Source organism: Leucopleurus acutus (assembly GCF_964270905.1).
Source record: "Leucopleurus acutus genome assembly, chromosome: 4".
Lineage (NCBI taxonomy): Eukaryota > Metazoa > Chordata > Mammalia > Artiodactyla > Delphinidae > Leucopleurus > Leucopleurus acutus.
The window spans coordinates 62,433,190-62,445,203 of NC_139146.1; the positions used below are offsets into that span (position 1 = coordinate 62,433,190).

The 12,014-nt window shown below is 43.4% G+C and overlaps 1 protein-coding gene across 2 annotated transcripts in view; it reads right to left on the reverse strand.

Annotated features, from left to right (window-relative positions):
• RELL1 (RELT like 1) overlaps positions 1-12,014 on the reverse strand; it is a 61,679-nt gene that overhangs the window by 15,711 nt on the left and 33,954 nt on the right. For both annotated transcript variants that reach the window (XM_082838657.1, XM_082838658.1), the window contains exons 3-5: positions 11,717-11,788; positions 4,394-4,451; positions 1,733-1,969 (exon numbers count right to left, since the gene is read on the reverse strand). In XM_082838657.1, coding sequence (XP_082694783.1) covers positions 1,733-1,969; positions 4,394-4,451; positions 11,717-11,788 — 367 coding nt within the window. The remainder of the gene's footprint in view (positions 1-1,732; positions 1,970-4,393; positions 4,452-11,716; positions 11,789-12,014) is intronic.

Sequence of the window (12,014 nt, forward strand, 5' to 3'; positions counted from 1 at the left end):
CTGCTCTGAATAAAACAGTGTGGTCATGAGTTGCACTGTTTTGTTATAAGTGGCAAAGAGCCAAGGAGTCTTCTCCTTGTTGCTTGTGCAACACATGATGAAACTCAATGGAATTCAAATAACAGTAATAATAATAGCCAACAATTCTTGAGTATATACTAAGCACCAAAAACTGGTCTAAGACCTATACCTGAGTCACCTTATTTAGTCTTCACAGCAACCCGATAAGGTGAGTGCTACTGTCATCCCCATTTTACAGAGGGGAAAACTGGGGCACAGAGAGAAGTAACAGTTTGTAAGTAGTGGTGTCAGGAGTCAAATGAGGGTGACTCAGTGAGTCCAGGCTACTCTTCCCAGAGTTTGTCAGTAAGGAGAGAAGGATCATGTAGGCAACACTGTCAGCTTTTGCTCAGGGCTTCCCCAGTCTGGTGCCAGCAGGCATGCTCTCGACCATTACTCTCTACTGCCTTTGCACGTGCAGCATGAGCCTTGCAGTTCCTGCAGGAGGCTCAAAATCAACCCAAAATGCTCTGCATACAGTATCGTCAAATTGTTTATCACTTGAACTGCAAGATCGCCACATCACATATGGGTCACAGGTAAATGGAACTCTAGGACTGGGAAAGGAGGAGGTGAAGGAAAAGCGAGCAGTCCCAGGGGTCCACGTGGATCTTACACGGCAGAGGCTGGAGAGCAGTGGACCAGGCTCCATCTCTTCCCTTCTTCCTGGCCGACGTTACCTACCTCCCTGGCCATTAGGTGTGGCCAAGTGATTGAGTTCCAGACAGAGGAATGTGAGCAAGACTGAAATGTGCCACTTCAGGCCCATCTCCTGAAAAACCTCTTGTGAACAATGCTCTGCGTACTTTCCCCTGCTAGCAAATCCAGCAGAGGCACAAGATGGAAAGGACCCAGGGCTCTGGGTGACTGCTTGAAGAGCCACCACTGATCTTTCGATTTCCACAAGTGAAATACAAATTTACATTCCCTAACAGTTGAGATTTGGGTCTTATCTGTTAGAGCAAGTGTGATGGTTAATTTTATGAGTCAACTTGACCAGGCTAAGGACTGCCCAGAGAGTTGATAAAACATTGTTTCTGGGTGTGTCTGTGAGGACGTTTGCAGAAGAGATTAGCCTTTGAATTGGTAGATTGAGTAAAGATCACCCTCACCAATGAGAATGGGCATCATCCAATCCCTTGAGGGCCTGAACAGAACTAAAAGGCAAAGGGAGACTGAATTTGCTCTTTTTACTTGAGCTGACACATCCCTCTTCTTTTGCCATAAGACATGAGCATTCCTGGTTTCTAGGCCTTCAGACTGGGACCAGGACTAATACCACCGGCTCCCCTGGTTCTCAGGCCTTTGGACTTGGACTGAATTACCACCAGCTTTCCTGTCTTCTTGGCCTCCATAATCGTGTGAGTTAATTCCCATAATAAATCTCTTACATGTGTGTCTGTGTGAGTCTGCTTCTCTGTAGAACCCTAATACAGCAAGTAATTAATTTGTTACCTTAATTAATACAAGTCACACCTGATCTTGCAATAGCCACCTCTTAGAATTCTTCTGCTGTTGGAAAAATACAGGACTCAGACCAGAAAACATCAAAGAAGCCCAGAGATAGGACCCGAGCCAGGCTCAGGAGAACACACTCTACATTTAACGGGTGTACAAATCCACACAGCGCAGCAACTGTGTTACACAAACCCAAAGCACCCCCAGTACTCACCTGCCCACAGAGAGGACAGTAACTTCTCCTTGGCGCCTTGAGCGGCCCTCTTTGGCCTTGTTGGTGGGTTTTATGAAGTGCCATCGCTTGTGCCTACATCGATGACACACGTCCCGCTCGACAGCGCCACCCACTGTGTGCAGATGGTGGCCGCAGATGTGCTTCCCTGGGGTGCCACCTGGCGACAAGGGCCCGGGGCTCACAGGCGGGCTCCCAGGAGTGCTAGAGGTCGCCGGGCTAAGGTGGGAAAAAAAAAAAAAGGAAAAGGTCGAACTGGTTATTAAAAGAAATACCAGCTAAGGCATTCTCTCCCCCTGCAATATAAGAAGCAGGTTTAAATCAAAAGAAAAAAAATGCCTCTTCCAATTATACAAATGGGCTTCGTGAACTGATCTCAGGCAGCAGGTACTCAGCTCTTATGACTAGACAATGACAGTTCGTTTTAAACAGGAACAATGTGATTTATCACTTCCAGTATGGAATTAACTGGCCGGAAATAAACCACTGCTTCTAATGATGATGCACTGTTTGTCTTTCAAGTATTAGGTCTCTTTCCAAATGGCTGATCTCCCTTTGCGTGCAGTCTAATTTCAAGTAAACTAATTCCTCACACATACCCAAGTTCCTCCTAGATCTCTAAGCTAAGAGATGCCCCGAATATATGTGCCCTGGAGGAGAGAAAAACTTAAATTCCAATCAAATTATCGGATGACTTAAGATAGAATATTTGATCCAATCTGACTATTGTGTCAAAGGAAGAAAGCTTTTAGGTCAAGACATCAAAAGTGATGCTCAAGACAGATGTTGATCATAGTAATAACAAAAATAGCTCACACTTAGCAGTCTACGCACTTGATATATATTAATTCCACTGATCTTTACAAAACCTTGAGGTAGGTATTATTAGTTTCCTCATTTTAGAAACTAGGACACTGAGCCTCAGAGCAGTTAAGTAACTTACCCAAGGTCACACAGCTAGTAAGCGACAGCTGAGATCCAAATCTAGAAAGACTAAATCTAGAAACCATGATCTTAACCATCATGCTACAGTGCTTCAGAAACAGGGGAGATCACTCTGATAACCTGGAAGAAACCCAGCCGTACCATCCAAAATATAAAAAGCAGAAGTATATATAGGTCAGATGCTGGCTGCTTTCAAAAGGCACGTGTCAAGGCTCTGGTCCACTAGGAAAGGAGGAAATAAGACAGGACAGGGCCAGCCCAACCAGGAATCAGTCCCCTGACCTGGTGTAGGTGGGGTGGGCAGGGCAGCACATAACAGCAGAGCCTGACTCCTGAGACTGGGCTGAGAGCCCAAAAGGCATATAGAAGTCTCATGACAGCATAAGCCAGCCTTTATGCTGCTGGTAACCAGCCCACTTGCCCACTTCAAAAGTAGACAAAAAAATTTAACAACATTCATTCAACAAACGTTTATCTAGTACACACTGCACACAAAACCCAATGACAGGGACTATAGGATGCCCTAAGATGACTGAGGCAAAGATTCGATGAGGTGACATGGTCCTGACACAAGGAGTCTGTGGTCAGGGCTGGAGTGTGGCGGAAACCACAGCTCGTATGTCTCTATAAACTACACCACCAGAGCTCCTTTCACTGGCCTTCTGGCACTAAGTCACCTCGCTAAAATGCAGATCTAACGTGGCCAGTTTGACAAACATGTATGAAATAGCTAAGATGCGCTGGGTGTACCACCCACAGAGTAAACAGGAAAAGGTCCAAACTCCTTGCCATGTCACTCAAACCCAACTTGCCTTCCTGGCCTTTCTTGCTTCTGTCCATAGCATGAACTCGGGCCACCCCAGACTGAACCTTACCCGGAGGCATCCCACACTTTCACTCTCCCGGGCCTTTTGTCCTGGACTTTCTCTGCCTACAAGCAGCCCCTGCTTCTTGTCTCCACTCCCCACTAGACTTCGTCCTCCATGGCAAGGATCTGTGAAGGCCCGGCTCCAGCATCATGCCCAGCACACAGCAGGCACTCAGTAAATGCTCCATGAAGCATGAAAACTTACATAGAAATACAGTTACCTGTAATTAATTAGGAAGGACTATGATACTCAACCACCGTAACCTAAAACTGGTAATACAAGAACAGAACTTAGCAGGTGCCCCCAAACCAGCCTGGTTTTTCGTTTAATCATCATTGTTCATAGAGGTCTTTCGATGCCCGAGGTATTCGGTATTCCTCATAATATTCCAATTAAGTTGGTACAGTGGTTATCTCCAGTTTATAGATGATGGAACTTGAGCTCAGGGTGGTCGGTTAACTTGCCCGAGAAGAGGGGATCCAGAAGTGGTAGAGGTAAGACTCACCCAGGTCCCCAGCTCCAGGGCTACTCTTCCCTCTCCACACCGTTCTCTAATGCAGCCGTTCTCAGCCAGGGGCGACTTCGCCCCCAGGGTACATTGACAGTGTGTGGAGGCGTTGGTTCTGGGATGTCACACAGCAGGAGAAAGGGACAATGGCATCCAGTAAGTGGAGGCCAGGAATGCTGTTAAATGTCCTACAATGCACAGGACAGTTCCTCACAGCAGAGAATTCCCTGGCCCAAATGTCAATAGTGCCAAAGTACAGAAACCTGCTCTAGCGGATAACTGAAAACGAAAGCCCCATAAAATCAGGGGAAAAGCACTCACCTTTCAGGATCACACAGGTTGTTATCTGCTACCATTGCCTTTAAAACATCAGCATTTGCTAAGGAAAAAAAAGAAGGTCAAGAATTAAAATGGGGGACTTCCCTGGTTGCGCAGTGGTTAAGAATCCGCCTGCCAATGCAGGGGACATGGGTTTGAGCCCTGGTCCGGGAAGATCCCACATGCCACGGAGCAGCTAAGCCTGTGAGCCACAACTACTGAGCCTGCGCTCTAGAGCCTGTGCGCCACAACTACTGAGCCTGCGCTCTAGAGTCCGCAAGCCACAACTACTGAAGCCCGCGTGCCACAACTACTGAACCTCGCATGCCTAGAGCCCGTGCCCCACAACAAGAGAAGCCACCGCAATGAGAAGCCCACGCACCACAACAAAGAGTAGCCTCTGCTCACCGCAACTAGAGAAAGCCCGCTTGCAGCAACGAAGACCCAACACAGCCAAAAACTAATTAATTTTTAAAAAGAATTAAAATGGAATCAATCATATGAGTGATCATAGAATTATCATATCAGAAAAACTGTTTGGAAAACACCTAATTGATTTCCTTCAGTTCACAAATGAGGCCCTGGGGCCCTGGAGAAGGGAGGGTTTTTCCCAAGAAAAACCCAGATGTGGCACCATCTGCCAATACTTTTCACCACGCAGGAATTTAGGGAGAGTGACAGAGAATCTATGCAAAGGAAAGCAGATCTACCACAGAGCTTTGTTTCCTACACGTCATTAGCAATATAACATAGAAGCCATATCTTTCTCCCCTTCTCAAACCAAAAGGAAACTGAATTTAACTCACTTTGCTAAATATGTCATAAAATGTATGTCTCAAGAGACCTGTATTTTAATACCTTATACATGCTCAATGAATTAGCTCTAAATTCTGGATACCCATGTAGTATCAAGTCTATCCCACATAGAACCAGGGATGAGAAAGGATTAATTTTCTAGGTGGGCCATTCAGACCATACAAGACCTTAACTCTAGCCAGATAGCTTTAAATTTCAAATGTTGGTCACACCCATCAGTTAAATTAGACTTCTAATGTTAACTTTTTTTTAAAAAAATCCAAATTTGTAGGGGGTGCCTAGGCTGTCCACTAAAGCAAATTGAATCTAAGCTTCTTGGGTGCCTACCCCACCGCCATGCACAGACACACATGTTCTTTTCGTCTTTTGTAGGGTGAAAAGTCTTAAGGATAAAAGACTGAAGTGAATGGTCAAGTTTCTCTTGGGTATTTCCGGGCAAGGCCAGATGTGATGACCGACTCCTGACCCATTCCCATTGATTTTTAAAGCACTGTCCTCAGGACTAACCACACCAAATTCCCCAGAGACAATGAAACAATTTAAAAATCACTATTTATCATGTGAGCCAACACCAACATTATCATCTCAGATGAAATCCGAGAGGAGGAAAATTAACTCTATTTTCAACACTGCTGCTTTTAAGTGCTAATAGCTAAGGATGTATCCAGTGTTTCAACTTTTTTTCATTATTGCTCCACCCAGAAGGCTTTTTTTTTACATTTTTTTCCTAATCACCCTCCCATGAAACTATAATACTGCAGATATACACGTTTATGTACTAGACGCATATCTGTGTTTTACATATAAAATAGTAAGGGGGTTTTGCCCCCTACAATCTAATTTTCTCCCCTTCACAACCCTTGCAAATGTATGGGGTTTCTGAAGACATATTGATGGAGCATACCAGCCTTTTCAAAAAGAAATATTTTCTTTGCCTTTCATGACTATCTGTGAAGATGCACAAATGCATATCCAAACACAAGTTTTGATCTAAATAAGACTCTTATCATTACAGAAACAGTGCTGAAATGGATCAGCAGTATCTTTTCCCACATGACAAAAAAGGCACATTACCCTCTGTAAGACAAATTTAGGTACAGTCTCATCATTTTCCCTTTAACTAATTCTAAGAATTCAGAACAATAATTTTCTTTCAGATAAAGAGTTTAGGGAATACACAATAATTTGCCAGTTGAGATTTATATTCTGCCATCATTTACTAAACTTCAAAACTATAAACAGAAAAGAGGGAAAAATAACAACAAAAAAGGTATAAAAACAAAGATAACACTAATAGCATTCACTTATAAGAATGAGCTTTTCAAAAACAGAAGTTTAAATAGGCACCTGAGAAAATTAATTGATCAAAATGATGACCTCTGTTAGAAACATCAGATGATAAAATGCTGCCAGAGAGATTAGGAAAATATATTAAAATCATTACTAAAACTTGTTTTTATGGGCTTGTGTTGTTTCTCATGTATTCCTGTATCTTGCCCTTATTTCTTAGAAACAATAGTAAACAACCCCTTTGTTTGCTATGAGTGATGCTTTAAGAGTAGACTCAAGTTTTGATCATTCATACCCATTGAGGGTGGGTGTGCGAGACCAACACACACATACACACGCACATACGTCCTTGTCTCTAGTCTACCCTGCAATCTATACCAGGGAGTAAATCTCAGTAAACTAACCCTTGGGAACATTTTTGGTTTCCTGTGATGAGAAAACTCTAACAGAACACCACCATTAGCACATAAACACATGCTTTAATTTGGCTGTAAAATAGCAATAATCCAATTAAGTTCTAATGAATATATTTCTCCTCCTTGTGATTACTCATAACTCCAAAACGCTGCAAAAGATGGTTTCTCCTACAGTTGTCAACATTCTGTCCAACTAGTCTTCCCTTCATGGGCATCCAAAGGATGGGAGGAGTCAATTACAGGGCAAGCAAAGCCGGTCAAGAACAGGGGAAATTTTCCAGTGGGCAGTAATTTCCAGAAACTGCTTCCTCTCTTCTTTCCTGAATTTCTGCCTGATAATATGCATAGACCAGTCAAAATCAGACAAGAAAAATGCCTTGTCTTCTCTCCCACTATTACTCTTTTCAAAGTTTTCCCTTACAGTCAAGGCAAGATCCTGGTATGTACCAGTCACTGGCTAAAAGCTTTACAGACCCCATCATGTTTGATTCTCCCCAAGAGTGGGCAGAGTTATGATCCCCATTTTAAAGATAGACACTGAGGCCTAAAGACTGTAACTGACTGGCCAGAGTCCCACAGCTAGAAACAGAGCTAGATTCAAACCCTGGTCTATCTGACTCTGGGGTGGGTGCTTTTCACCCCGACCTACGCCTTCAATGTCCAAGTCTCTATCTAAATGATGAGTAGTTTAACAGTTCACAGGATGTCTGCATAACCATTATGGCAAGTTCCAGAGATCTACTCAGTAGTGATGGTAGTTTATGAAGGAATCCTTTTTGCCACCACACAAATTGAGCCCCAAGGTAAGAATGTCACCAAGGGATCCCTCTCTCTGCCTAGTGTGAATAACCATAACCAGGGCGCTTGGAGAGTAATCACAACGCTCTGAATTGTTGCTGTTTTCAGACAGTGTCAGGGCCTGGCAGAGAAGCTCAGCTACGGAGCTGCAGGTACTTTCCAAACTTCCATACAGTGGAGTTGCAGGTACTTTCCAAACTTCCATACAGAGGCCACTGAATTGAAGACCCAAACGCTCTTCAATTCAGCTCTATTTAGAAAGGATTAGGGGGAAAATAATCAGTCTGCAGGCCAGCCAATAAATTCATCCTTCAAGAGCTATTTATCTAAACAAGACTTGATTTGCAACATTCAAGACATGATAGGTTTAAACCATAAACAAGAATGTCACCATGAGTACAGGTGAAATATTATCCCATTAGCCAAATTAAAAATGCAAAGCAGAAGACGGGTCATATATCGTGACTGCAAATGTTTTAAAATATGTAAATATAGGCAAAGAAAACATAAATAAACATGGAAAAATGGTAATGGCTTGTACTCAATTTTATTCCTTTTTTCTTCAATGTTTAAAGAAAAATTATGTTATAGTGTGCTGATAATTTTTTTTAAATAGTTAAATTAACCTCAACAGGGAGGTCTTAATTGATATTAAGTTCAGAGTCTGTTAATGACAAAGAAAAGAAAAATACATTTTGTTCTATAGAGAATTTAAGTCTCAAAGGCAAACTAAAAAAGCTAGGTTATCAACTGGTAAGAGACCCAAGTATGTATCTAATCCCCCAGCTGCTGTTTTGGCACAGGCTGGAAGCTAGAGAGGGCCACGGCTGGAAGAGGGGTGTCCAGTGAGATCAGATATCTCCTGGTGGCCAAGGAGAACCAAGGCCACACAAAGGATCAGAGCCCCCAGCCTTCCTCACAGGTCACTGGAGAAATCACAGGCAGACAGATGAAGGCCCTGACAGGGAAGAGGGTAAAGAATAAGAAAGACAGAAGGGAAAGAACAGGGGAGCAGAGGAGAAAGAATGAAATCAGTGCCTTGGTATTATTCCAACATACCTACTGGTAATCAAGGCAGCAGAAACCAAAAGGCTACTTTCTGAAAGGAAAAGGACATAATTAAAAAAGAAAAGAACAGCCCTATAGTCTGTGAGTGTGGAAGGTGAGGAAATTATATAGTCTGCTTGCTCCAAGGACCCAAAGGCTTCTCGTCTGCTGTAATTAGGAGAAGGGGCCCACTGCTGGCACCATCCTGCCACATGCTGGCTGTGTGACCTTGGGTAATTTTCTTACCCTCTGGGCCTCTGTTTCTTCATCTGCAAAATGGGGTGATAACAGGATCTACCTCATAAGGTAGTTTGGAGAATTTAATGAGTTAATGTTTAAGAGTTCTATAAAACACCCCAGCTGTATACGTTGTCTCTTTGAAAGGAGGAAGTTTATCATCCGTCTTTCCTGCTACCACGAAAGAGGCAGTGACAGCACGTGGGTAAGTATAGACTCTGACGTCAGATGCTAGAGTTCAAATCTCAGGTCTGCTACTTGCAGCAGGGTGACATTGGCAAGTTAGTTAAGTGCTGTGGGCCTCAGTTTCTCAACTGTAAATTGGGAACGAAGTATCTGAATCACAGGGTTCCCAGAAAGCCCCTAGAATGAGCCTGGCGCATAGCAAGCACTCAGTGTCTACTATGAAGTTATACACGAGAACTGCAGCCCCCGGCAAAGTTTTCACAGCTGACTTATTTCAACCAGTTCACCTGTCAGTAACCCCCTCATGCAGCACTCACTAACTCAGCAACCACTCCAGCTCTCAGAAGCCCAGGTCCCAAATGCCTCCAAGCTCCCCAAAGCCCTGAAGGCAGTTTCGAAAGCACAAGGTACAGGAGCAACCTTACCCTGTGCACTTTTGTCATGGCTGGAGCTTCTATGCCAAGAACATATTTGTGTACTTCTTATGCAAATTAAAATCCACTTTTTTTATGTGAAAGAAATATGCACCACTGAGTCCTCAAGGATAGCATCACCAAATACTGTTCCCTGAACGAAGGTCTTTAGAAAACAGACATCAAATCCAAGTGATTGCTGTCTTGTTATTTTAAACACCATATTATTAAGTTTGGCTATCTGGTTTTCCATCCCATAGAAACTGAAAGCTACAAAGTAGAAGAGAGTTGAGGCAATGTTGTATAGATGAAAGAGACCCAGGTAGGGCCAGGCTGCTCCTTAACCATGTGACCAACCACTTGGAGTATTCCTTTCTTCATCTGTAAGATGGGTATAATAATATCAACTCCAGAAGAATATTTTGAGGATTAGATTATGCACATAATGCACCTAGATCTATGCCAAATATATAAAACCCACTCTGTAAAGAACAATGAAAACTATGCTGAATCATGTGAAATTGCTGCTTCTCTTAGTCAGAACAACTGACCAGCAGCCCGGGCCAGGCAGATGCTCCAGCTGATAGTGAGGATATGGGGGCAGAGGAGCCCCGGGGAGCGGCTGGGGATGGAAGAGCATGTATTTACTGAGCAGCACGGAGGTATTTCTACTTTTGGACAAATGGCTCAGGTGCAGCAGTGCATGCTGCATGTGTCAGCACTGACCAGGGCACAGACAGAGCCCAAGGAAAACATTTTCTTTTAAATTCTCATGAGAATTCAAAGTATGGAGATCTGCGGATACTGGAGATGTCGACTGAAAATAATGCACGACCTAAAAGTTGAGAGGTTATGTTTTATTCAGTGGACAAATCTGAGGACCTAAGGCCGGGGCACAGCGTCTCAGACAGCTCTGAGGGAGTGCTTTGGAGAGGCAACCCCAGATATACAGGGGGTTTTGCAACAAAGACCAGGTAGTCGGAACATCAAAAGATGACATTAATTAAAGAAAACCAGACATCTCGAGTTAAGGAATGTAGTTCTTTTCTATGTACGGGAAGATGCAAGAGTCTGGGTTCACTGAAGTCATTCCTTTGATGTGCACCTCAGCCCTCTGGGGCCAGTATCCTGTGCACCCTGAGTCTCCTCTGGGTGCCCCGCTGGGGCAGATGTGATGGCTTGATGGTTGCAACATCCTTTGTTTACTGACATGACAGGTGACGTTTTTAGTTCACAGGTATGTGGGTAGGAGCGCCACACACCTCAAAAGTCACTCGGGGTGCGGAATCTTATGGAGACAATCACCTTCAAAACAATGACCCTGATTTATCTAATCAAGATTAAACTAATCCTGATTAGTTTAGGAAGATGGGGAAGATTAGGAAGATGGGGGTTTAGAATACATTTCAGAGGGGAAAAAAGTGCTTAAAGCCATAAAGGTTAGACTTTTTAAAAGTTTTAACACTTAAGAATAGATCACAGAATGGGCAAATCCATGGAGACAGAAAGCAGAGGAGGGGTTGCCAGAGGATGAAGGGAAAGGGGATGGAGATTAGGGAGTGACTGCTTAGTGGGTACAGAGTTTGGGATGATGAAAAAGTTCTGGAGCTAGATAGTGGTGACGGCTGTACATCATTGTGAACGTACTCAAGGCCAATGAATTGTCCATTTTAAAATGGGTATAACGGTCCATTTTACGTTATGCGTATTTTACCACAATATGTTTAAAAGCACAAAAAAAGGAATAGATAATATTTGAGTGCTTATTATACAAGCACTTTATGTGCAATATGTCACAACAATGCTATGCGGTAAATATTATTTTAGAGGAGGAAAGTGAGGCGCCATGATGTAATATGACTTTCCCCAAATCGAGATGAGGCCAGGAATAAAAGGTAAGCCTCCGGGGCTGACTCTACGATGACTGACTCTTAGAAAACACTCCTATGAAACTCCCCTGGTCAGATAATGCTGGAAGCTGAGCTATTTGTGAGCTTAGGTAAAAGGTGTCAATAACTTCAGAAACATTGCCAGGACAATCTATACAAATCATGACTCTTTGAAGCAGGTTTTTAATAAAACCTACCAATACTGAATTGTTCTGGACACTGAAACAACCATACCTTCGTTTTTCATGATGTAGTGGACAATTTGCCCAACGGTGTCACTATTTTCATTTACACTGTCGTTCAACTCTGAAAGAGAAACGGGAGGGGAGGACAGGTTACAATTGGTCACTTGCATCAGGTCAACGAGACGTGCAGTCTTAGAGACCAAGACCTCTCTGAACAGTGTCCAGAAAGTTCAGCTGATCCCCATGGTGCTAAGAGCTCTGCTTTCTTCATTTAACCCCAAGCTGCCTGACTGAAAGCACACAGTGACTTCCCTGGCATAAGAGGCATAAAAAGTATCAGAGTTGTC